This window comes from Chlamydotis macqueenii, chromosome 1 (assembly GCF_036417535.1).
Source record: "Chlamydotis macqueenii isolate bChlMac1 chromosome 1, bChlMac1.mat, whole genome shotgun sequence".
NCBI classification, from domain to species: Eukaryota; Metazoa; Chordata; class Aves; order Otidiformes; family Otididae; genus Chlamydotis; species Chlamydotis macqueenii.
In genome coordinates this window covers 33,266,665-33,294,128 of record NC_141556.1, presented here as the reverse complement: position 1 = coordinate 33,294,128, position 27,464 = coordinate 33,266,665, and the positions used below count along the sequence as shown (strand labels likewise).

Below are 27,464 nucleotides of genomic sequence, written 5' to 3'. Positions count from 1 at the left end.
ACGGCAGGGTGATGGAACTCCTCCTTTCCTGAAGCAAAAGCGAAAAGGAGGGCACATTCACAAAGCATGTTGCGGTCAGGTGTGAAGCCAGCTCTGGAGCAGGTGCTGCCGAAATGCATCAGTGCAGCGTTGGCCGTGAGCTAATGTGCCCCACTGCCAAGGCTCACGGCTGTGGAAAAGTAGAGCTCTTCCAGCCAGCACCGGTTGGCTGCTCGAAAGACCTCATCCAGTTTTGAGCTGTCTTTAGGTAAAACCTAAAGTAAGGCTGGCTTCATCGCCCACTCGGAAATCTGGAAAACTTGGTTCCAGTCTGGGCAAGCAGGGAGTGACACTTCCCTGCTCCCAGACTGTGAGTTAGGCAGATGGCCTTAAGCAAACAGCAATTTTATTGTAGGGTTTAAGCATATTGAGAGGGGAAACCTGAGCAATCTGCCGCGAGCAGGGCAAACACTTCAAATAATTTCCTGGCAGCAATCCTGACCACATCTCCTCCACTGCTGAGCATTGGGTGAGGTGAGAAGTGCTTGCTGGCTGCCAGGCTGATACCTAAAACGGGGCAGTGAGGGGCCTGCAGAACTGATGCTTCCCTGCTCTATCGAAACTAAGGCAGCTGCCTATATATTGAAAGCTCCACAAATCCTGAGCTGGCAAAACTCTGCACATGTACCTGAAAGGCAACCCAGTTGACTCCCTCGTTCAGCTGAGAAGCCAGTGGATGTGGGAGTTAGTCCATTTGAGCTGCTCCTGCTCATTTTTTGGTGGATGAGCAAATCTGTGGTTATTGCTGAGCAGTTCTGCCCTTTCTGCTATCTAAGTCTGTCCCCAGGCTGCAGTTTTACCCTGCTTCTGGCATGACCTGGTCTTCAGCCCTGCTTTTCCCAAGAACCTTCCCCTCCATGCCCCATAATTTGTTTGTTTTGGAAAAGCTGCAAGGACAGCCAGGATCTGTATGGAGTCCTTGCCAGTACAGGGAGATTTTTCTGAACACTCTTTCCCGTCTCTCAGGCTCTTTGAAAGAAATTCCCCCAATACTATTGAACCTGCATGTTTGTTAAACCTATTAAAGATTTAATGAAAAAAAAACCCAAACACCAAAACCCAAAACCAAAAGTAGGATTGGGTGATGTCCCAAACATTAGTTCGCTCTATCCTGACACCTCACCTGCTCCTCAGGAGATGCTGGCAGAGCGCTTGTCCTCTGCTGGCACCTCTCCTCCTGCCACCTCCAGGGAGAAACATGCTGCTTCATGGCATGAGCAAATGAAAAAAATTAAAAAGGAATAGAGGAGGGAGATATAGATAATCACAGCTCAGTTAGATTTTGTCCTGTATGAAACCCGGAAAAGATTTTAGGAAATAAATAAGGCTGAAAAAAAGGAAATAATGGTAGACTGAATCTATCTTGATTTATGGAAAGTGTTGAGACAGGGTGTGCCTCACAGGAACTAATAATTGAGTAAAAGATGACAGGGGATTAATTCTGACATTGTAGAACAGAGGAGGCTGCTGGATTACAGGAGCAGAGAGCAATAGTTGCATTCCTTGTGAGGGCAGCCTTGGGTCCAGTCTGGTTTGATGCCTTCCTTCGTGACCTTGGTGCAAGAACTAGACGTGCGCTTACGAAATCTGCAGATGACACAAAGTTGGTATGTACAGCTAATATGGACCAGAGGAAGACTTGATTATTATGCAGGAAAAATGAGATGACCTTGTGGAACAGCAGAATAGAAACAGCATGAAATTTAATAATCCAAAGTGCAAAATCATGCCCTTGAAGACTAATCACCAGAACTTTTGCTGTAGGAAAGAGATTCATGAACCGGAGGAAGGAGGGATGAACAAACTGATTGACCATAGGATGGCCATGAGCCCCCTTGCGCTCTATGGCCCTGAAAACAGCTAATGATGCTCCAAAATGTACCTGGTGAGAATTTGCAGCAGAGATGGGAAGGAATTAGCAGCAAGGTAAAAGGTATCGTGCTCAGATCATCATACACATTTCTGTTCACCTGTGTTCAAAAGATACTATAAAAAAAAGCAGAGAAAGGCACAAAAGTACAAGTAGCAAAGGTCAGACAGGGTAGCAATGGCTACCATTTCTGTGTCGTGTGCCCTTTATTCTCCTCCCCCCCCCCAAGCTTTCATACACTTACAAGATTTGCTGCTCTGCATTTATGTTGTCCTTATTGAGTTAACTCTGTCCCCTAAGGGACATTCCAGTCACCTAAACAGGTGAAGAAGTGAACCTCCCTTTCCACTGATGTATAACTTCATTATGGGGGAATGGAGAATTGTAGAATGGCTAGGGTTGGAAGGAACCTTTAAAGGTCATCCAGTCCAACTCCCTGCAAGGAGCAGGGACATTTTTGACTAGATCAGGTTGCTCAGAGCGCCATCCAACCTGGCCTTGAATGTTTCCAGGGATGGGGCAACCACCACCTCTCTGGGCAACCTCTGCCACTGTTCTACCATCCTCACTGTAAAAAAAAATTTTCCTAATATCTAATCTGAATCTACCTCCCTCTGTTTTAAAACCATTACCCCTTGTGTACTTTTCTTTCATTCAGCAGAGGTTGGCTACAGCAGGATATTAAGGCAAGCATGTAGAGTCTTCTCTTAGTCCCAGGACATCAGCCCGTGCCTGTCAGCTGTACCCTCTTCGCCCACTCAGGGCTGAACTTACCCACAGGGCTGAGCAGGAGTGATGGAGATGCCAGCAGCGTCCACATTGCAGGGCTGGGTACCAGTAATGGCAACTCAGTAGCCAAGCGCTGGTCGATCCCCGTGCTGCTCTCTCTCACAGCCCTGTTACTGAGGTATCTCTTTGCTGGACTTGCTGAGCTACTCCACGTTTACATCAGTGCAAGGCAAAAAAAGAGGCTCGAGCTCGATGTGAGGTTTTCTGTGTACTCCCGGCATTTTCCTCCTCTTCCTTCTGCCTGTCATGTTTTCTGGACTCATTCAAGGTGAGGAGGAAAGGAAATGCTTTGGTGGATTGGCCAACGGGAGCTTTCAGCAAACCCCTCCCGTCAGCACTCTAATCTGTGAAAAATATCTTGCAATCAGGACAGGCTGTTCATTTTCCTCCGTGCACAGTCTGGCTCGCCCCGTGTAAGCAGAGGCTATCTTTAGCACGTTGTCGGTCTTTTTTTTTTATGAAGAGATATAAAAGCTCCCGCAGCAGGAGTCCTCTGGCTCCGAGACTGGGTGAAGGAATGAGGCTGTGACAGACTGCTTAGCTGGCCCCACCGTTTGGAGCCATCTGCTTGCCAAGATTTCTCAGCTACGAAGAGAGAGGCAGACAGTGCCCTTCTCTGCAGTGGTGGTATGTCACCGTATGCATTGAGCACTACTCAGAGATTAGGAAGGGCTGGGATGAAATGGAACCCAAACGATTTAAATAGATGAACAGAAGACACTTTGCACTATTGGCTATTTTAACACAATCCCTCTACTTGTAAATAAGCAACAAAATGTAGTAGCTCTTGTCCACCAAATGCAAAGCAGCAAGTCTCTCCCATAATTCCTTCAGATCTCGTTAATGAGTATAAGCAGTTTAAGCAGCTTTTTTTTTTATGGCCGTATCTCTGCAGTTGCTTATGCTGAACATCATTTCCTTTCCTGTTGCTAGCTCTGAAACAAGTCCCAAGAGTTATTTACAGACACCTTAGTTTTATCTAATTTAACAGCTTTGTGTTGTCAGCAGTTTTGCCATCTCATTGTATTCCCTCTCTTCCTGGTCATTAATAAATAGATGGGGCTGGAGAAAGAGTGGAATTAATCCTAGCAGTGATCCTCTGCTACAGTCCCTGTGGCATCACACTCTCACCACCTTTTCCTCCCAATCACCTGCCATTCATCCCCATCCTTTTCTCTTTCTTTAACCTGTAACAAAGATCTTATCTCCTACCCCAGGGTTACTGAGTTTCCTTAAAAGCCTCATGCGAATGATAATATCAAATGTCTCTGTAAATGCATATCCTGTGATTCTCTTTTAGTCAATATTTTGCTAACTCTTTATAACATTTGAACAGATTAGAAAAGCACAATTTATTCTCACTGATAAGTATATCAATTTATCTCTGCTGATCTGTGCTGACTTGCAATCTATTCATCCTGATTTTCTCTCTCTCCTACCTATTACCTGTAGGTGTTTTATAACTATTTTAAATTATTTTCTCAACTACTTTCCCTGTTAATGAATTAAGATTCTCTAGATTTCAGTTCCAAGGGTCAGTCTTAAGAGCTGTTTTAAAGATAGCTACAGTGTTGGCCATCTTCCAGTTATCCAGCAGAGTGGCTGTTTTCATGATGAATTACATATCTTTAATGATAAATTATGGCAGGCTGAAATTGTGCTTCATTCTTAGGATTTCCTCAGCATCTCTGATGAATTCCATTTGGTACCATGAATTATTGGAACATATATTTCTGGAGTTGTTACACCACTGATATTTTAAAAATCTTTTATCCAACAGGGCTTTCATGTCATTACATGTAAATTCAGAGTAAAGATTCACCCCCAGCTCTTCTTTTCTGACACCCAAATAAATCATTTACCTTCACTGCAATCTCTTCTCATCCTGTGCTGTCTTCCTTTACACTTAGCAGTCTAGTTAGCCTACATATAATAGTCAGTTTCTGTATGTGATTTAGTTGCATCACTTATTTGTTGTAGCACATTTGACTGTTTTTTGTGTACTTTCTGAGCTTTGTCTTACTGTATGGGCTGTATCTCACCTGCCAAACCTTCCATTTTATTTGCATTGCTTTAACTGGGTATCCATTCCTGAAAGATGCTTTGGGGATGAAAATTAATCCTTGAATTTTACCATTTAATTATCTCCTGCCTTCTCTTGTTTCTTTGTTCCGAACTGTGGAGATCTGCTAAAGCACAGGTTATAAATAGCTTCCACTCTAAAGTTATGAATGACATTTAAAAAAAATAATTATTGCTCTGGAAGAAAAAGTCCTGTTTTAAATGCTGATATTTTATTTTGAAAATGCTGATATTTTGCTTAAATTATTTAGCCTGAATACGACTACGTTCACCCATACTTATAACTCTATCAGCTTCAAGGGAAATACTTATGTAAGTAGGGATATCATAATTATTCTCATCACAATTATTGTACTTGTGACCATACTTTCTGAACCAAACCCTGTTGTTACTAAGCTAATGAACTCCAATACACATAGTATTTCTTCATGCTTAATCATCTTGATTCACAGGTATGTTTATAGCACTGGGTTTGTTTTTCTAGGATCTGGAATGTGTGTGTTAACAGTTAGTTTCTCCTACACATCCTGAGTTCCTCTCAATGGTTTAGGTGCCTCACTTTAACTCCTGCTTTTATCCTTCCCTAAAAAAAACTGATCATCATTGAACATCTTTTGATATTCCCTTCTAATAAAAGTTACTTATTCACAGTTGCTTCATTTCTTCCCAACTTAGTACTGGTTTCTAAGTAACCCTCCTCTCCTGTATCTCTGTACCTACAGACTTGTGATTTAGCATGCCTGGCTCCTGAACCCTCCTCCCCATTCGAGAAGAAACCACTGATGTTATTTTAGATGTTTAATGTATTTCTCAAGTTTACACTGCTGTTAGAATTAAAAACCAAGAATGCAAGGAATTCCCAGCTTCTAAAATTGTTTTTCCAGTGGTTAGGTACTGAAGCTTTTGACTGCCTTCTGTCCCCATTAACTCCCACAGCCAAGCAGGTATGTTAAAACACAGGATCTCTAGCTTTACCTGTGTTTGAAAAAGTAATGAGTAAAATTGTAAGTGATGTTCATGAGAAATGTCTAGTGTTCAGACTTTTGAAAAACAGACCACTTAGATTAGGACTAATCAAGCATTTTATGGTGAAATGATTTTCTGCTAGAAATAACTCAAGAGTTGGGTGCTCGCTAGCAATAGAGATAAGCCAGGATGAAGCGTATGTCGTAATCAGATGAAGAAGGTACTTGAACCTGGTCCTCCTAGCCCTACATGCACTTTTGATATTAAGGAGACAAGGAATGGGATCTAGAATATGCATTAGAATTTCTCTATATGTGCTAATTTTTAAGAAAAATAGAGGCCCAAATCTTTCTCTTCCTTTTATTTGTTCAAAAAAGAGAATAATGGATTTTATTTAGTATCATGTTCAGTAATGATTTTGCTATATTAATTTACGAAGAATTTTAATTTTGTGGCTTAAAAAGCAATGCTAAAATGATGCAAGTTTTAAAATACATGAAGTACATTTACACTCTGGAATTGTCATCACATTTACTACCAGACTGTTGGTTCTGGCTCTTTGGAATTGTTTTTTTTCTTTAAATTACATCTGTAGGACTAACGCAATGAAATATGGGCCAAGGCGCGGTGTGCGTTTCTTCTTCATAATGATGCAAGTTGGGTCTCCCTTTAGCTGTGGGAAAATTTGGTGAGATTGGCACCAAGCATGTTTAGTCTCTGCAGTGAAGCAGGGTTCAGAAATCCCCAGACATTGCCACGCCAGAGCGCAATGCCGTTCAAACTTGCCTCTTTGGCTCCAGAAGCCACCCACCATGTCCCAGCACCACAGCATCTGAGCTAATAAGTCTTTAGAGATCTCCTAGCAGGAGAGGCTGATATGGCTTAGGTGTCCGCACCAAAGTGTAGACAGGCTCCTCACCACCCAGGTTGCTCCCTTTCTTCTACGTTTTTCTCTCTAGGCAATAGAAATCCAAGGTCCTTTAAGAACTGGAGTTTGATGATGTGTTAATGCTACCACACAGTGCTACTTAAAGGCCTTCTTAATTACCTGATAGACTGATAGAATCATTGAAACTATTCCAGTTTGCCTAATAAATACGCAATACGCCTTTGGGTATGAAAACCGTACAGATCCAGCTTGAAAAGCCTATTATTTGTCAGGTAGTGTAAGAGATACTGTGCTACTTCCTCTCCTGATATTGCAGAAGTAATTAGACTATACTAGGAACTGTTAAATTTGTACCTTTGAGGTCACAAGCATGTTTAAAACTATTTTTTCCCCTCTCTCTACAATACAAGAGCCAAAATCTGGCTTGGCTCAACTGAAAACTAAATGGATGTATGACAGGTATTAATATTCTGTTCCACTGCGGTCCCACTCATGACACATCAGGCAGACTGGATTTCTTTGAAATTATCTGTGCTGGACTTGGGGGATTTCTTGATATGTCAGCTTGTGCATACAAGAAGGAAAGCAGAGCCCAGTATCACAAGTGTCTGCTGTTCTTTCCGAGTGAGCGGGGTCTGGGGATAGGGTCTGGATCTGGTCCCTGATCCAGAGTTGCCTGGAATCTCTCCACTGACTCTGATCACCACAGCAAGCTCTAAATGTCATCCCCTAACGTCTGTGTCAAGCCTGTAAGAACACTGTGTTCTCTAAAATGGCATCTGCTTTTAATGAAAAAAAAAAAGCCTGGAGAATTCATTGAGCCCCTCGAGGTCGTTAACAAATTCTGCTGTCAACTATGGATTTGTTCCGATTTGATTCTCAGCTAGTGGATTGTGTTTTCCCTTGGTTTTCTACAGTAGAGAGTCTTCTACTGTCAGAAATCCTCTCTCCACTTTGGTACTTGCAGATGGAATTACCATATCACATTAAGCAGTGAAAGAAGAAAAAAATTGCGCACACTCCCTCTTTCAGGGACTTGTACTCCAGTCGGTGTCTGGCTCCAGTGTGGGCTGCGTAGACTTTTTTCTTTATTACAAGAGTAAAACATACCAGATTAAGGTCTTACCACGCTAGCTTTGTTGTCATAAATATTTGTGATGGATATGGTTATCCATTTTTTTAATAGGAGGTAATCTTTCAGATGGCAAAATGATCAAAACAGAGAGCACATGTAGGTCAAGGTAATTTAACTATAATCTTGCCTAATTGTTATTGTGGTTTGGACCGACAGAACAGAGATAATTAAATCCTGATCATGAACTATCCTCTTCTTACTTCATATGGTTCCATGTGCCAAATACAACGCCAGCACTCCTAGCTGACATTTTCTGTGAAAAGACATTTTTAGGCATCACAATGTGTGAAGGCTGCCAGCAGGGCAGTCTATCACTTCTACCTTACATCAAAGGGATGTGTACCCTCTTGGAGGAAGAAAATAAAGCTAGTACAAAAACCAAGACTCTAGTGAGGAAGGTTAATGTGGGCACCTCGCAACTTCGAAGACTCAAGGTTCAAATTGGGGAAAAAAAAGAGTGCAGCCTGCACTTCTAGCCTTTCTCCCTTGCCCTTGAATCAAACAAGAATCTTTGGGAAAGCTTCTGAAAAATACCTTCATCTCTACCTCTCATTAATGTAATTGCCTCCATTTCCCTTTCTGCGCCCAGAAGAATGCGGCCATCACAATAACCTTGTAATTTCTGCTGCTCCTGGTGCTGCTTCTCCGCTGCTGATGGCACATCAGTCCATTTGCCAAAGCTCAAAACTCAGGCGCAAGACCTGAAGTATCCTCAAGTGAAGATGGTATAAAAAAACAGGAAGACATGAAACTTTAAGAGATGTAAAGTGTTTTCCTTAAATAGCTGTAGCCTTTGTTTCACAGCTCTCTTTTCTGGTAGTAAGTAATTTTTGCAATTACAAGTGGGGCAGTATCAAATCTCTATGAAACATTCATAACTGTAACTAAAATGGGTGATGTCTCTTCAGCTGACGTGTGCTCGAGAGTAACGCCTTTGATGCCGAGGCTTTTTAACAGGGCTGCTGCTGTCATGGTTGGCTGCGTAGCTTAGTCAGTTTGACGGTCTCTGCTGGGTCCTTGCCAAGCACTGTGTTTAAATCCCAAGTTCTCCCAGGCTTTCCTGGCCAGAAAGGCAGTGCGTTCTCATTTTTGGGATGGGAAACCCGCAGCACACAGGACGCTAAGGCAGATACCAGCTGCTCACCTAGGGGAGGCTGTGAGACCGACAAATTGCAAAGAGAAGATGAGGGAAGGAGTGGGTGCGTGTGCATGTTTGTGTGTGAGGAAGGAGGAAAGAGAGAGAGCACCTGCGCGAGAGAAAGCTGCTAAAGGGCAGAAAGCACTTGGGGAATAAGGAAGAGGAGACTACGCAAGGAGGGAGCTGTGAGGAGGCTGACGAAGCAGCAAAAGTAAATCATCTGCTTCATAGAAACAATGGTGCGCATGTGTTGGAGGGAGAGAGGGCCACATAAGTTCCCAGGTCTGTTCAGGAAGCTGGCAAGAATAAACTATCTAATAAGCACCTGAGGTTTATTCAAGAACAGCACCTGAGCTTTGCTCCTCACCGTTGAAGCCATCATTTAGAAAACAAGTGAAAATTAGTTTGGTGGTCTCACCTTAGTCCCACATGGTATTTGACACATCACACAACAACTGTACGGTTTTTACACATGACTTTTTTTGTAGACAGAAAATCTGGATCGTAATGATATGATGGTGCAGACAGAAGTCCACATTGAACGGTATGAACAGAAACAGCCGCAGCATAATTTGCCGGCATTTTCCCTGACTGCAACTAATAAAAGCCCTCATCCTCAGCAGTATCAAATTTACTCAAATTAAAAAGCTGCTTCTCTATGACAACAGACTATTCTCCTTCTTCCACTTCAAAAAGTATTAATTATGGAACATCATGTTTTACAAATATTTTTCTGTATAAATGCTGCATTAAAGCACTATAATGTTGAGTAAACAACTATGTGTGTTTTGCAATATAAGGAAGACTGTTTTCTATACCCTTGGAAAAAAAGTTGCATCAGTGTTTTATAAGTAGGTCAGTGACAGTTCCTTATGTATTTCTTAAATTTGCACGGACCCTCCAGGTTCCGGCGTAGGAATACATGGGCAAAACTACTGTGAATAAAATATTCATGTTTTTCTTTAAAAATAAATAGACCCAGATAAGCTGCAGTAAGAGAGGTAATGCTTTCCCCATGCAGGATTGTCATCTGCATGCTGTAAGAGCTTTACTCAGTTCAGTTTACTAGCATATAATTAATATGAGCGTAATTAAGATGAGATCCCCTTTGCAATGAAATCATTGATGAATTTGGGGCTTGTAACAGATTCCTTAACTCTTCATTTGGCATGAAAATTGTGAATATTAGTCATTATTCAGAAGACCAACTTAGTTTTTAGGATCTAGTAGGGGTTTCGGTGAGGGTGTGATGTCAATACAATGACATCTGTCTAATAAAAAAATCTGATTGAAGTCTAAACCCTGGTCACCAGAAGACCATTTATAAGTCACTCATATTACAGAGCATCAAAGCTGCGTTACACAGTGTGCACCTGCTAGCGTGACTAAGGCATGACGAGCTCACGGGCCTGTCAGGCAGGGATATTGTCACCAGGGCCATCCCTCCTTCCAGGAGATTTGGTGGCTGAGTCCAAGGTCAGCTCCTCAGAAAGCCCTTTCACTTATACTTGGACAAACTGCACGTGTGCTACTGTGGACACGCCCATTGCTGTGGGATGGACAGGATGTAATTTCATCCTGGAGGTTTTGTAAAGAGAAGGTTGTTTCCCTGTAAATGTGGTAATACTTATGACCAGGTGGTGTTCTAAAGAAAGTCACAGGAGAAGTCCTACAGCCAGTGCAAAAGATGAGCCTTGTCTTCTACCAATGTTTCCTTGAGTAATCCCACCTCTAGCATTTACAGGGATCAGGACTATCTTAGCTCACAAAATAAAAAAAAGATACCTCTGAGGCATCTAGACTTTGGAGAGCCTTGAAACCTACTGAGACCCTTAAAGGTTAATATCCAGAATGGTCTGCTTTAGATGGAGATCTTGCTTAACATAGAAAGCACTGGAATATTGTGCTTTCACCAATATATATTTTTTCTAGCTAGGTATATGCTGTACCTTTTTCTTACATCTGCCACCCTTCTTCATGTGTGGAGTAGATTATGGTGAGCCTGAGTGTAATGTGTACATAGATCTCTTGGCTAAAAGACATGGTTTCCATCAAAGGGAAGAGCATTCCAGGCAGCTGAAAGCATAAAACCCATTTTATTTTGGTATTTCCATATTACCCAGATTGAAGAAGAGACATGCCCAGAAAGACTGCAAACCTGTCTGTTTCTAGAGTGATCAGAAAGTGATTCCATGGGTACAAATATCTACAAGGTTTAGCCAACTCTTTGAAAGATCTAATCATCAATATCATATTCCTTTCATTGGTAGAAATAATCATTTTGCTGTTCACTTACTTCTTGGCTAGCTGAAATATGTCACTATTGACAATTCACATAGCAGAAACACAGCTCTGTGTAACGTGCCTAATGTCTGCCCCGGGCTCCCCATGGATAAGAGGGAATAGATAATACAGGTCAGATGGCATTTTAAGTGATTTTTCATGTATGTGACATGAAGATGAGTGGCCACTCCCCGGAGATCTATTGAGAGGGAAATGGATTATCAAAGGAGGGGACACCTGACTTACACGCTTACTCCACTCTGGCAGCCCCAGCTAATGAAAAATGTCAGTGGCTGCTGGTATGTGCAAAGAATCCAGGGCAGATATTTGCCTCTTTTGCTTTGTTCACTTACCTGCCTGACTCAACTGGCAGTGGGGCTCATTATGCACCATTGTTGCTCTAGATTTTGAACCTATTTCTTCTCAAATTAATTGCTTCTGGTCCAGTTATCTGTAACCAATGTGATTGCAATAGCATGAAAACAATCACCGACGTTTGGCTGTTGTCCATTAAATCCCCCAAGGAAACACATCATGCGTTAGACTGCTCGGGCAGCCAGCGGATTTAGTGAGTTTGAAAGCACAAGTTCCACGTCACCAGTGGGCTGGAGACAAAGCTTTGGTGCAGAAGAGGTGCTAAGCTGATTAGGATGGAGGTGGCATGTTGCTACCTCCTCTGCCTATGCAATATATACCATCAGGGACACTGTGGTACCAGTTACACAGCTGGTACCAGCAGCAGGATTTTTTTGTTTGTTTGTTTTCAGACCAGTTGCAATGGGAGGTGGCTGTAGAAGCACCTCTCACGGGGCTGTGCTGGCTACGGCCCCTGGAGAAGAAGCTTGCAGCTCTTCTGAGGATGACATGGGTGCTGGGGCACTCTGGGGCTGTGTTCTAACACCCACGCAATAGACTTGTGTTGAGGGATGGATTGCATTTTCCTGCTTTCATCTTTAGACACTCCTCTCTCCTTTTTCTTTTTTTTTCTTGTAGGAATGAAGGTGTTTGCTTTGTATGTTGCTTAGGATCTCAGTTGGTTCATCTGGCTTGGAAAGGAGATTTACTGTTGACTCCCATGTTCATCTTTGAAGAAAAAAAAGGAAAGTGAAAAAATTCCTCTTCCTTTTAGCCTTTGGAACTATTATTGGGAAAGATTTGTAAAGGTTACTTGTAAAGATTTTATTATTTGTAAAGATCATAGAGGATGAATTTGAGGGAGGTCAATAAATAATACCGGAATCATCAGCTGACATCAGGGTCTTACTGACACGCATGTAAAACTAGGGGAAAAAAAAAAAAGTAAAACCCCAGTCCTTTATTCAGTAGAATTTGACAAACTGGCAACAAGACATTTCTGCCTTGCACACTGGGAGTCTACGACGGGGAAGAATAAGGCTGTTCTTAGCCCCCTTTTAGGCACACGGAGTAAGGCACAGAAATGTCACTTGCTGGGGGGGAGGAGGGTTTGCTAAGGCACCAGGGACAGGACCGCTGTGCACCATCGTCCCTCACGACCAGGCGAACGGGACCCCGCGGCTGACAGCTCCGCGCTGCCTCCCCGCACTCCGGTCCTGCTCAACTACGGGAAACGACCTGGTCTCCCCTCCTCCCTCCGACCCCAGCTCCCCTCAAACTTCCCCGCAGTGACCCCGCACCCCTTTCCCCCAGCTCCCGCCGACCCCTCGGCAGACGGGGCGGCGGGGCGGTGCCTCCCCCCGGCCCAGCCCAGCCCGGCCCTGCCCGGCGGAGGCGGTGGGCGGCTCTTGCGGCCGCGGCATAAACCGGCGGCCCCTCCCGCCGGCCCCGCTGTCCCCGCTGGACGGCGGGGAGGTGGCCGGCGCTCCCGCGGGGAAAGCGGGTGGAAGGAGCAGCGGGGGCTCGGGCTCTCCAGCCGACTGGCCGCGCCCGGTGCCGGCGGGGCGGGGAGCTGCGGGGCACGGGCGCGCCGCCTCCGCCTCTCGGCTCTGCCGCGGCCTCGGTCGTTCGCACGGCGGCGGCGGGAGGCTCGGGCGGGCTCCCCGCATTGTCTGCCTGCGGGCGCGGGGCTGCGCTGCCCGCCTGCCCCCCCTCGCCCCTCGCCTTTGTGTGCTCGGGGCGGCGGGGTGCCCACCGTGATGCGCGCTGCGGGGCGGCGGGGGGTCCGCTCCTCCCGGTGAGAGGCGGGGAGGGACCCAGCCTCTGCCCCCGGAGGTTTTTTTTTCACTCGCAGCAGCCGGCGGAGCGGTACGATGGACTGAGCGCATCGGTATACCATGGAGCCCGGCGTCCGCTTGAGCTCGCTTTGCCTTCTCCTCTGCCTGGGGCCAGGTAGGCGGATGCCCTGGCAGCCGGATGCCCAGGAAGCCGGGAGCGGGGCCGGGGATGCTCCGCGGCGGCGATGCTCTGGTCCCCGGGGTGGCCACGGGTGCGGGGGGCGGCGGCGGAGGGGAACAAGAGGAGGAGGAGGGCGAGGGGTGGGATGCTCAGAAAGTTTCAGTGTCGGCGGGTTGGGTAACGGCACTTTCTGGGTCAGTTGCAGGCTTTGGCGTGGACCCCTCGCTGCAGATCGACGTGTTGTCCGAGCTACGGCTGGGAGGCTGGGCGGAAGGCGTGCGCCAGGTGCCGGGGCTTCACAACGGGAGCAAAGCCTTCCTCTTCCCAGGTACGGCCTCCCCCGGCCCCGCTCAACTTCGCCCGCTGCCCCTCACCCGCCTCCCGCCCCAACCCGGCGGGTGCTCGCCCACCCCCTCAGCGAGGGGTTTGCCCGCTTCTAAAGCACCCGGGAGTGGGTCCCTTCCCTCCCTGCCCGCTTGTCTCCCACTCTTATCCCCCGCCTCCCCGCAGCTTTTTTTCCCCTACTCTCTCACCCCCTTTTTTTTTTTTTTTTTTTTTTTTTTTTCCTTTGACTGGTAGACGCTTAATTAAAGTACAGCAGGAACGGGGATGGCAGATGGCTTATTTTGTGAGTCGTGGGGTGCAGTGATGAATAATAGCACCACCCACTCTTCTGCTTTACTTGGGAAACGCTAAACATACCCCAGTTCCAGCTCAGGAGAGGCTCACTGAAAGTTTCGTGTGAATCGAGCAAAATGAGCTGAAATTAGGTGCCTCGGAGGAACGAGGCAGATGGCTGAGAATAAAAAGACCCCTTTTCACCAAGGCAAAGTGGTCCTTGTGAGCTTCTGTGTTGTGGAAACAAAGCGTTTGGGTCCCTTTTAGTGCTTGTGATTGGTTTTTGGCTTATATTTGGAACAGAAATAAAATAGTAGTCTTGTTCAAGCTTTCAAAAATACATTTAGGAGGTTTATTAAAACATAATTAAACTTCTATATATTGAAATTCTTAAAGGACTGTAAAATGGCTCTCAATGGCTGGTGTGATTTATTGGCATAGGTTGCATTGTCCACACTTTCTCATTTTCAGTGCATTTTTGAGTTACTCTTTAATGTACTGATATCTTAAACGAGGCTGGAGTCAAGAATGTTCTCAGGAAAAAACTCTATTTTCATTAAAAAAAAAAAGAAGCCTAAAAATGCTCTTTAGAAGCAACTGTCTTCTCTAAAAGATGATAAAGTGCTCCTTAGAAACATGACTAAACAAGAGCGAGGAATATGGCTCAACATCTGCTGGAGCAAGAGCAAATCTCTGCAGCGTCAACCTGTAGTTTTAAAATAGAGGGACCTGATTGCTGCCTTCTTGTGTCACGCTGGGAGTTTCGGCTGGGATCTGAAAGCATTTCTAGTGCAACAGGCAGGAGGCTGTGTGGCTGTTTCCCATCCAGAAGAGTTATAATTCAAGGGAGATAAGATCCGGAAAGGGAATTTCTTTTTCACGTTTGCATTAATGAGATAATTTATCAGAAGCTAATAGTTGCCAAAGGCTTTTTCTTTTTCTTTTTTTTTTTTTTTTTTTTTTTTTTTTTTCCTAAGGTGATCTCTCTCGCCTTGTTCTTCCCCAGTACAGCCAGCGTGTGTCACTATGGACATTAATGTGGAGATGCATGGGCGTGTGCATTGGGAAACACCGACACGTGCTGGTTTTAGACATCCGCGGTGGGCTTGTGGCTGCAAAACAGGGTCCTCCATGGCAGGAGTGACTGCTTAGAATGGCAACATGTTTGCGTGACTGTGGGGTTCATGTCCTAAAATAGCTTTAATTTTGTAATTTTTAGGTATCGTTCTGAGTTGAGGCCCCATTGTGCTATAAGAGGGAGGGGGAAGTCAAAACTCCCTTTGACTTGGGTGCTAATGAGATTAGAAGTTTTTAAGAATAAGTCTTTTTATTGTATATTTTCCTGGTGTTGGGATGAAAAAAATACCCGGGTTACTAAAGAATTTTTTTCAAGTTGTTCCCTCTTTGTAATTATGAGTGTACGTCATTCCCCACTGGGTTACCAGTTTAGTCATAACAAAAGGAGATAGGAGTTTAAATTTTCACACCGACCTTCTTACTTTGTTGAGAGGCATTAGAGAAATAACAGGGATGAAAACACTCGGGTCTAAATGGTGCTTAAAGTCACTCAGCATCCCTTGGGAAGTCTTCAGTGCCCTGCAGGACTGGAGATATTTTTTCTGTTACTGTGTAAGATGACTACTAATTTTCTTATAGTAAATGGGGTCCTTACTGAGCAGACAGATTTTCATTTTCGAACTTGCATTTAAAAATAGAGACATTTCCTTCCTTGATCAGACCACTGAGTCCACTTTGTCATTTTTATTCTACTCTTAGAGCTCACACTGTAGGAACATTACTGCAATGCACGCCTCTTAATGTGTATATTTGCAGTGTGTGAATTTCAAATATATATGCGCTGACTTAAAATTTGATTTTTGCCTGTGAGTTTTTTCCTTATTCCAGCTAAAGCCTTAGCCCTAGACACAAATGATTTTGTGAAAAGGACACAAGCGACTTTAAATGATCTGTGGACTTATTCTGGAAGCTTTAACTTGTGATCCTTTGCCTTTTGGTTACTTCAGATATTGAATCTTTTCTTGTACCATGTACATATTTATGACATTTTAGTATGTGGCCTTTTTTGATAGACCATGTTCTCAACTGGTGTAAAGCCTTACTTTACCTATGCTTAAAACATACAGGAAGCCTAAATGCTGTTCTTTATTTTAGAAGGAAATTATGAAAGTGGCAGGTTGAACTGCCAACAGGTAACAGACAATTAAAGATATATGATGGGAAAATTATACATACAGCTAAAGCAGAATAATCTCATTCCTTCTGTTTCTAGCTGAAAAGTCAATTTTGACTGCTTAATTAGATGTAGCATCAATTTTGAATACGAGGATTTTAGCATCTAATTGGCTGTTCTGACAAATTCTTCTTTGCGTAATTGATTTTCAAAGGTATGTACATTTCTAGGCCATAGAACACAGTAAGCAGTTACTCTCTGAAGGTAGATTTAGTCTGTTATAATCTCTTCAAGAGATTTAGATTGCTCCTTATATTGTTCCTCATTTAGAGATAACTCTGGCCATTTAAAATTTGCGGTCACTTGGATTTTCTCTTTATGTACCAATCTGCTCTGTCACTGTGCAAATCTTGTAGAAAGTATAAGACTTGGGGAATAGAACTCTTCCCAGTGACTTCGACAGGATTAGATGCTGTGCTGTGGTCTTGAATTTTCAAGCTTTTTAGGTGCCTGATGCTCCTTGGTCATAGTGGATGGTAGCACCCGAATGTCACAGTAATCTGGCTCTAGTTACAGTGGACTTCTCTTTCTGGAGAAATGTGGTTTGCAGAGTAATTGTGAAATGTTCCAGTGTGGCTTATGGAAAGATCGCTTTATGAATAGAAAACAGGAGGAAGTCTTCCAAAATTTTAGTGTTGCTATATGTGAACATCTGCCAGCACTTCCTAGCCAACAGCAGATAGTATTTGTCAAAATATGTTGAGAGGAAAATTATTCCTTTTCTGGTCAGAGCAGCAGAACAGAAGTCAGAATATCTGCACCACAAACTTTCCTCTGTTGGTGACTGTTTTCATAAGTCAGTGAAATTTTCAATACCTTCGTTTTCCCTTTGCAAAACAGGGATGGCATTAAAGGTAAAGCCCCAATCAGGTGGGTGGATTGAAATGTGATTAATGTATTTGGAGAAGGCTTTTGGAGAAATATCGATTGTCATTCTTCTAATTCTTTCTTTGTAAATCTACTGCATTAATACAATTTGAGGAGATTGGTAGAGACAAAAGTCAATGTGGGCATTTTCCTATGCAAACATGAAAATTGTAGTGCTGGAAGAGCACTTGTTGCATATGTAACTGCAGGGAAATTTGAAAAAGCGGACAAAACCACCAACAGCAGAGGCTGGAAGGTGCTGAGGGTTTTGGATGGGTGAGACATATCTGACTGAAGTCTATGGTCAAGATACTTAATGTTAAGCACATGCAACGTCCCAATGAAGCCGGGTGTTCCAACTTGAAATAGGAAATGGTGGTCTGAGGTGAGATAATATAAATAAGGGCTGCAAGAGTAACTTGATCTCCTTCTGGCACTTCTCTAGGCAGCAACTTTTTGTCACCCTCCCTTCTCCCTTCAGACTCTGTATTATATATATTTTATACAGATAATATTTTGTTAGTGTTTCTGGGTCTTACTTGCTGTGGAGAGCAAATACTATGCATCAAACTATCTTTCTCTAAAGAGTGTACATGTAGTAACGGAGATACCTTCCAACTGCCTCCAGCGGCAGTGGAGAGTGGTGGAAGGTACCCTGTAAATCAGGCAATGAGGGGCATGAAAAATGAAAGCCCAGTGATGTGTAAGGAAAGTACCCATCAAAAGGTATGTATACTCCTCAAAGGGAGGCTAAGGGCACACAGAGGAATGCGGTCAGATGGTTACAAGAGCAGGAACATGTATTTAAGGAGAAGATAAAAAGGGCATGGCAGTCATGAAAATGTGGGAGCTTGTGTATCTGAATGCAGAACTTTGAACTCGTTCAGAGGATAAGCTTTTTCTTTGCTGGTTAGGATATGTAACTCTTAATATGGTTATAGATAATACTTAGTTATTTCTGATGAGGAGGGACAATTCTAGAGGCAAGATATGGTATATTCTGATGGGGAACAAGATGTGCTAGAGAACATCAAATAAGTGGTTTAGTGTCTCAGTGTGATACATGAAAGGACTCAGCACTACCATTCTTTGAGTTGGGGATTGCTGGCAGAAAATCAAACCGTAAAACAGGCCTCTTGGTGTAAATGATTTGTTACCTATTGCTGCATAACTGAATTGTTATTTTAAAATGCTAGTGAGACAATATTACCGTATATATAATATTTTTCTATGCATCTTATGTCCCTTTGGAAAGAACACTGGGGTTTTTTTTTTTTGTGGCCCATGGCATCATTTCTAGCCATTACTAAATAAAAGAGCTAAAAATAAGCTTTAAAACTGGTGTGAGTAAACTTTCTCTCATTATAGAAGCAGGGTTTACGTTGCCTATGCACTTCACACTCATTTTTCCTTGCCACTTGTCATTGAAATTATGGACAGATGCTTTCTCCAGGTTCCAGCTGAGCCTGCTGAAAATATTACTGGTCCCAGCTGCTTGTCATCACCCAGGAGCTAGAGGTTACTGTCCTCACAACTTTTCCAAAGCAAGAGATCATATGAGCGTTGCCATGTCTGCTGATGGTGAAGTCAGCCAGCTTCAGGAGTGAACCTGGCTGACTGCAGTGACATGGATTAGAGAGTCCCATAAAATCCTCTTTCTCCAGCTGTGCTAGAGACCCGAATCGTCTCCCAGAGGAGCGGTAACAGACAGCTAGGGGAGAGGATGCTAATGTTGCCAACTGGCATGGCTGACTGCAGAGTGAATACCTTCCTGCAGCTTTTTTTTTGGTCTTGGAAGCAAGCTGGTTTCTCTCTCAGAATCACTGAACCTCAAAATGTGGGACCTCCAGCGTAGAGATCATCTGTAGATAATAAGAATTACCGGAATTTTTGAGAAACAAAGAAAACCCCACGTCCCTAGTTGTCTGAAAGACTGAAAGAACTGAGTTTAATTTCAGTAAGTACTGGAGCATTTTTCAATGTGAGAAATGCCTAGTATAAGCAATTACTCTATGACAATGCGGTAGGCAGAGAGACACAGATTTTGGCATACCTGGAACAACAGCATATCGCTTTCCCCCTGCTGCCCCCATCCCCTTCCACCTCTGTCCCGTTCCAGAGTCACCTCTGCACTTGTGCAAACAGTAACTGCCGTGGTATAGCACTGCCAGGGCTGTGATCGCTGTTGCTGGATGTTGAAGGAGAGCCCTGAAGAGCTGGGCTGCTTTTCCTGGGGCCTGGAGAGCAGGGACTGCTGCCATGAGGCATCTCCTTGCTCCAGAAGAGCTGAATATTCAGCATCCTCCTCCTCTTGACAGCAGCGTTAGCAAGAGGAGGTGTTTGGGAAGTGTCTGCTGCTTGGAGAGCCTGCCCCAAAAAAGTAGGAGGTAGTATGCGAGAATCCTGCATCCCATTCCCATCCCAAACCATGCTGAGTTACCATGCATGGAGAACTAGCATGTACTTACCCACTGCACAACCATATGCTGCTGAATAATCCTAAATATACCCAGTACTGGAGGCTGCCTTGCTTGTGAACTACTGTTGTGATGGCTTATCTGTAAAATAGAAGGGGAAAAAGTTATACAGAAAAAAACCCAAACTTAAGTGTTGTGGACTTGTGATTGATGCTTGTAATGGTACAGCAGCTGGTAGGACTGAGAAAAGGAAGTGAATGGGGACCTAATATACGGCAAACACCAAGGAAACGCAGGTTTCCAGAGGAAAAAAACTTCTAATCCCTCTATGTAGTCATTAGTGCATAGCTGGTACAAAATAATGTTAAGGAATGACAGAAAGCTTGGCTGGTAGCGTTTGGGAATTGTAACTGTCTTAATGCTGGAAGTTGCAAATAAATAATGTTGCTGAGAGTGTGTGTTAGGCATGTAAAGCATCACAAAGGCGTTAAGTGTAGAGCAATAAAGTTGTTTCAAGTATGGCTCTAAAAATAATGTTATTATTCATCACAAGAAAAGGTATTTTACAAAATATTTTTTCTTTTTTGTTTGTTTGTTGTTTTGTTTTGTTTTTCTACAATGGGCTTTTTGGGGGCAGGGAAAGGAAATAAGCAGAAATTTAATATTCCCTCCATAACCTTTGGGTTTGTTCCTTTTTGTACTCGCATCTCTTGCCACGTCTCTTCACATGGGCTCTTGTTGCCTTTCAGTGTCTTAAATTCTTAAGAGGATGGATACTAGAAAAAGTTATGGTGTGGGGAGAGAAATGATACCTGCTTGCTGGTGTAGGCACCGTACCTTACCTGCCCCAGTCCCCATGGGAGACAGTGCCAAGCGGCATGGCTTCCGCGGCTTTGCCTGGGCTTGGTGGGACAGCTAACACCACCAGCCTCTGCTACTTTGGCCTTTGCAGTGAATTAGTACCTGCACTTGTTAATCAGCAAGGGTTTGACTCTGTTTAGAGGAATGTCATATTTTATTCTCTTCTCATGGCCTTGACCTGGTGCTTTTCACAGCCAGGCTGCATCTACTACCTGCAGTAAATTGCAGTCCCCAGGGATCTGTTTTCTGCTGGGACAGTGTTGAGTGTCTATAGGACTTTTTTTTAATGAGAGTTTGGTTGTTCAGGTTAATTCAAATAGCCGTGCTCTGTTTATATATTCAGTATTGCCCCAAACAATTCATACTGATTAATAGCAGACAGAATTGCATTTGCTTGTTCCTGCCTTTACAATCAGGCCTATTCTAAAACACCACAAGTACAAAATCCTTGTTGAGGGCAATATTATCGCAGGGCTCAACCCAACAAATTTTTTTGGAAAGCTGAAGATGAGTATGATGTGCAGCTCTGGGGCATCTGCGGAAGGAAAATACATGAAGTACAAAATGTGCTCGTCAGTGTGGTGATGTGGGGCAGAGCTCTGGTTGGTGCCATGCGAAGGGGGTAGGATGGTTGGAGGAGTGGAGGCCAAGGAGGCCTCTCTCCGTGTCGACGTCCCCATCGGGAGTAGCCATGTGCAAATGGATGCTCATCAGGCAGTTGTGCTGTGGTCTCAGCTGAAGTCAAAGATGTGTTGTTGACAGCAGGACAGCATCTGTCCTGCATACTATAGAGAACGCAGCACCTGTGGCATGCGTGCCCTGAGAGCAGGGACAATGGCTCTTCTGGGTAGCTGTCAAGCACATCTTTCCATATGGCTGGGGGAGGATTGCATTAGCAAGGGGTAGTGACGTGGGAAAACAAGGTCTTGCTACCCTTATGTAATTACTTTCGCTGTGACACACTTCTGTAGTCACGAAGCGTAGCTGGGTTAATGTTTTTTTTATGGTTTCTCCCCCCACTGCAGCATGGTTCATTCTCCAGTGAGGTTTCAGAGAGGATGGCACTATTTCCTACACATCCCTTCATCTAGATCAGTCTTGATGTCTGTTTTCCCCTACTGTTTGCTTATAGGATATGGGAAATAGGTTTCTTGTGCTCCCCCACTTGCTTCCATTCTCCCAGTCTGTATCCTCCAGGGTGTATATGGGTGCTGGCTTGGAAAAATAACTCCAAGAATGGTTAACTTCACTGCTTCCACTGCGTCTTAAGGGAGGCACAGAACTGAGCTCGTAAGTTATTTAAAATCAGTGGATAAGAGCTGGAGATTATATATAGCTGTCACGGGAAACTGTACTTCCATGTTGTTGCTCTTCAGTTCCCTGTATTTTGTTCTGTTTGGTTGTGTGCCAAGGTGCAGAGCCACAGAGCAGCTGTATTCTCTACCTGCGCTGCTAAAGTGGAGCTGAATAAGGGGTGAAAAGTTATTTTTCACTGCATTTATTTTCTCTGTTTTGGCTAAATTCCTCTAATTTTGTCTTCATGTTTAAGGAATTCTAATTTTCCTGTTTCAATGTTGTCCAAAAGATTTCTTCTCAAAATCTGAGAAGAAATACGATAAGAAAGGGTGCTTCAGTTTTTCTTTTTTTTTTTTTTTTTTGCTTGGTCTTGTTTTCGGTGATAAATTATGTATGTATGTTCACTCAGATATTTCAGGTGGCTATTACTGAACTTTAAAAACTTAAACCAAACTTGTAGCAAATATATTGTTTAAGTTATAGTCCCAATTAGGGAGTAAATGTCTTTTATTTTTTTTTCCTTTTTTTTTCTTTTTTTCTTTTCCCTTTTCTTTAAACCACGTTTGAGTGGGAGAAAATGCTGTAGCCATTTTCAACATGGAAGAATTTTACAGAAAAAAAATTATCATTATTTGTTATGTTAAACAGCATCTTGTTGGCTTTTCTTTTTTTCTTTTTTTTTCTTTGGTGCATACTTTTTTTGGAGGTGTGTGATCCTGATGACTTCAGAGCTTCGAAAACTGATTTTGTGTTGAGTCGTCTTGGAAGACGCTGCTCAACTCTGTGCTGTTGCAACATGCTAAAGCAATGGGCATGGTCTAAAAGGATGAGCAGCCTGAGAAAGACTTCTGAAGACAGTGTTCAAAAGAGTTATAGCCAATTAATGTATTTGCAGCAGCAACAACATTGCTATGATAGGCTGTAATGTTTCCACAGGAGCCATTACAATCAATATTGCTAGTGATCCATAACTGAGAAATCTTTTAGTGGAATTTCAGTGTCAGTTTCCCTCTCTAAAAATGTAGAGGGAATATAATAATAAAGACGTCCAATTTTAGAGTTGTTCTGTCTGTTAAACAGAGCAACATTTATAAGGTTTCCCTGGTATAAATGCTTACTTAAGTACAATTAGACAGTGGTAACTTCTATACTGTTTATCCTAAGAAAAGACGTGCCAGCCTTCACTCCGTGGTTGGAAGTCTACTAAGTACAGCTGCATAATGCTCCAGAAGGGTTCCAAAGGAACTTCTGTGGTTTTGAGGTTGATAATCTAGGTTTTAATAACTCCCTAAACATACATCTGTGTTTTGGACTATGGCTATTCCAAAGGCACTCTTAAGATTTCCTGTAACGTTGGCTAATGTCCCTTGAACTTGAAACGGTCCCCAGTTTTGCTCCGCACCTATTGAAGGAGTTGGGTAGACCTGAGGAAAACCTTGTGTCCCCGGTCCATTGATGCTCTTTTTAAGAATCCCTACGTACACTGTTAGCATTTGAAGCATAAGCAAAGTGTACTGTAGTAAGACATCTGGGAGCCTGAATTCTTTTTAAACTAAGATTGTGTCTGGGTTATTACATGCAATCTGGGTTTCTCCATTTCAGAACATTATCAGTGAAATGCAGGAAATGAAGAGAACAACAGCAAACCTGATTGTATGGTAAAAAGAATTGGCTTACTAAGAAAGCTTTAGAAAGAACTTGAGTATGTGCAACTTGTCCAAGCAATGACAAAAGTGTTGTATGATAACTGTCTAGTATCAGAAGATTCTTAGACGTTTAAAATGAAAGAATTATTTAGTATTCAAAGAGCTAGAGGTAAGAGTAATGTAATGATATCACAAATGGAGAGGATTTAAGAGAAAAGGAGACTTTCACAGTGAACTAGTTTAGATTGTGGAATAGCTACTGAAAGTAAGTGGTGAAAATCTCCAGACTTTTGATATTGTAGAGGATAACATGAAATAAAAAATCTGGGAAATGCTAGTGATGTTGTAGTCATTGTGTGATGTTCAGTTAATATGCTAAGGATGGCATGGATGACCCTGTAAGTCTTTCTACACTCTGCAAGTCTGCAGTGTTGGTGGAATTGTTCTAGTATAGGGAGAGATTTTCAAAGACACAAAGGGGCATCGAACACCTAATACTCATAAAAATCAAACTGGTGCTTTTGCATTCTCCCTAAAACCGTTTTTTTTTTTTTTTTTGACGCATTTAAGTATATTTTAATGGTACTCGGTTGAAATAAGCCCGCAAGATCAAGTGAATAAGGGTTTGGAAGCATTTCTAATTTTAACTGATCCAAGCATACAAATAGGATGCGTGTTTAAAACCTGTAGCTGATTCACCAAGACTAACAGACACATTCATAGATGTATGGACTCCACTAATACCTGATTTGAAAGAAGAGAGAATCTGAACTCTGATTCTTCTCAGCTTCCTTGGGACCTCTGGCAATGGTAGCTTGGGTCTCCCAGGTCCTTTCTGTCTGTCTGCCCTGCTCGTGGCTGAGCTGTGCATATGGTATTCCTTGGTATCCTTTCTCTTTGATATTCCCAATTCATAATCCTCCTAACCTTTTATTTTCCTGGCATTGGAACAGATATCAAATGAGTAGAGATTTTTCTGAGAATCGCAGTATGGCTGGTGGGTTGGGTGTCCCTCCTCTCCCCTCAGGTGTTGTCCCGCTAGTGCTCCCACCTCATTTCTGCCGATACCTGAATTCTCTTTATGGATCAGTCTCCCGTCTGCTGCTATTTGCTCAGCCCACTGCCAGAGACCTGTGGCTAGCAACAGAGTTGTTGGATGTGTCTGGCATGCTTCAGATTTTTTTTTTTTTTCCTTCCCTCTCCTCCCCCTGCCTTGCTGTGCTGCTTTTGCTGTTGGGATGAGGGTTTGGGTTTTCTGGAGCTCTCAGAGCTGGTGACTGTTGACTGTTCTTTTGTGTCAGAAGTTAATCTTTCATGCAGACCACATCATTGTGGTCATCTGTGAAATTAAGATAATCTCATATTAAGGTGTTCTTAAGCTCACCATTGTGTTGATTGAAAATAAATCAGCCTTACCACTTAGAAGTTTGGTGAGCTGAAGGCAATTAACCCTAATGTGGGTACAAAACCAATTATACCACAGAAAGCCAGAGGTGAAGGAAAGCTAGGATGAGAGATGCAAACCATTGCAGAGAAGGAGAAACCAATTCTTAATGAGGAAAACAGCTAAACCCTTCAGGTCATCCACAAATGCAGGGAGGTTGGGCTAGATGATCTTGAGAGGTCCCTTCCAGCCTCAGTGATTCTGTGAAACAGAGGCTGCAGGTGCTGGGTGCTCAGGAGCAGCATATGAGTCACAGGGGAAGGAGCTTTTGAGAGATGATGACCAAGCAGAGATCATGAGTAGGCCTTACTGACACTTGCACAGTGAGAACCAAGTGAGGGAGAGATGCGGTCTGTTGCTCAGAGGAGACAGGAGCATCTACACCCAGCATGACCCTAATCCAGAGGTGCCATGGTGGGTGCTGGTCTTCACAGTGTGTCATCTTATGACCCTGTTCACCACTGAAATATGATATATTTCAGAAGCCTGAATTGTGTCATATTTCTGGGGAGAAAGGTAATTTATGTAATCCAGCTTGATCTACCCCTAGCATAATCTACTTACATGGTTTATTATTGCTCTTAAGTTTGTGCTTTATTATTTTTAATTGATTAGACTTTGTTTACCTTTGGTAGCCTGCTTTTTCATTTGGAAGAGGCTGACAACAGTGAATCCTCCTCCTGTCCTCCCTGTCAGTGTGACTTGCATAAATTTAAAAATCCTGACCGTGCTGTACAACTAGGGGAAATTCAGTCTCTTAGCAGCTCTCATGTGTGTCATGCCCCTTATTACAGTACCAGTATTGCTGGAAGGCGATGCATTATTTTCCTTGTGCTCTTCAGTCTGTGTCCCAGTGTTAACAGCATTGCTTGGTGTGATATTTTTGTTTGTTGTTAGGTCAGTTTGACACAAAGTGCTCATACGACAGCATGCAGCCAAGCATAACTAGGTGCATATGCCACAGATGGCAGCAGCAAGGAAAACAAGACGGGCTTGATTTTCTCCACAAGTTTCAAGGTGTTCTCAGAGCAGGTTCTAGAAAACTGCTTTGTGTCTAAAGGAGTGTGAGTGTGTGCGTGTATAAATACACGTATATATTTATAAAGCTATAGTAACTGCAGCCTTTTAAATGTAGCTGGAACCTGTCTTGAAATAAAGAAGCATGAAGAAATCCCACTCTGTTACCTCTGTGTCCTTGTTCAAACATAATAGGTTTTATAATGGTATTTGCCATGAAGAACCTAAACAACGTAATCATAAGTAGCAGCACTTGATACTACCTATAAGGGAGCGAACACAAAGAGTCTTCAGAATGTAAAGAGGAATTGAGATTAGAGGTGGAATATAGACTAGGGAAAACTAGTCATCAAAAAAGCTATTGCATTGTATAATTGATAACCCGGAGCCTATCGATCACCAGAAAGCTTTACAATAATAAATACCTGGGGCAGAGCATACTGTACCGCACGCATTTTAATTTCCTAGGAGTGGAATTTGTATAACAAGAACAGAAGTCATCTTTTATCTTCGTCACTTTGTTACCATGTAATAGGTCCCCACTGAGTAGCATGCTCTCTCCAGGTGATAGTGCCTAGCATGATGGCATAGTTACGGTGAGTGAAAGGGGTACAGTTTCTTGTGGGCGAGGAACAGTGGCTTTCTGTACCTGATATGCATTTAAAAATCCCTGATAGTACTTGTGGATGGTGCTTCCCCCTGCATCGGTGTGCACATTCCTTATATTTCTTTCAGAAATGCTCCGGAGTGCACATTCACGGTGTCTTTGGCAGTTTGGTGGGAGTTGTTTTAGTAACAATCAAGCGTGGCAGGATCTGTATTGTTTGTTAAGCAAATCAGCTCTTTCAGCCTCCTGTGCTAGGAATACCAACTTCTGATCTGGAGCCCTACACATGTAAAGCTCAGGTTTTCCTACAATGAGGTTTCTTATCCTTTCATTTGTAAAAGGTTTGAAAAATTGTCAGAAATATGCAATTGTAGATACAGTCACTAGAACCTTTACTGTATTTATTTACCTCTTTAGCTATTTACTTTTTGCTTACTGAGTTCAGAAGTCATGAAACCCTCAGGCATGGGCTTTACATGGTTTTGGAAGAGTGCACCTGACTTGCTGAAGTGTAGCCAGGCTGCTTTACCTTACAGTAAATGGTTCCCACTTGTAATCCTGGTGCAAATTCCTTCTTTGCCGAAGGTATCACCGCAGAAGGAAGGATGAGAGATGTCTAAGTGTCTTAGCATTGTGGTCTGGCAAATTAAGCCTGAGATTCAGAGCTGTGATACCAAGTCCTGATGGTCAAATGGATGTTTATAGCGGTATAAACCTGCTGCTTGGTCTTTCTGCATCTATTTCACTGCGTTGTATGGATCTGCAGCATCTCTAGATAGCAAAGGTGCTATCTATCGCTGTTTGTATTGTGCTGCTGATGCATTGAGACACACCACCACTGAAAAGACATTTCCCTGATCTGTAATCCGGGTGCGGAATCATGCTGAGCAGTTGTGCTGTTATTTGACAGCTTCTCCAAAGCAGTTGGATTCTGTT

General features: G+C 43.2%; 1 protein-coding gene across 1 annotated transcript in view; it reads left to right on the top strand.

The window, feature by feature from the left end:
- Positions 1-13,062: 13,062 nt before the first annotated feature.
- NELL2 (neural EGFL like 2) overlaps positions 13,063-27,464 on the top strand; it is a 153,923-nt gene continuing 139,521 nt past the window's right edge. Inside the window, exons 1-2 of the mRNA XM_086740018.1 lie at positions 13,063-13,498; positions 13,704-13,832. Of these exons, the coding sequence (XP_086596144.1) occupies positions 13,444-13,498; positions 13,704-13,832 (184 nt within the window). The 5' untranslated portion in view covers positions 13,063-13,443. The remainder of the gene's footprint in view (positions 13,499-13,703; positions 13,833-27,464) is intronic.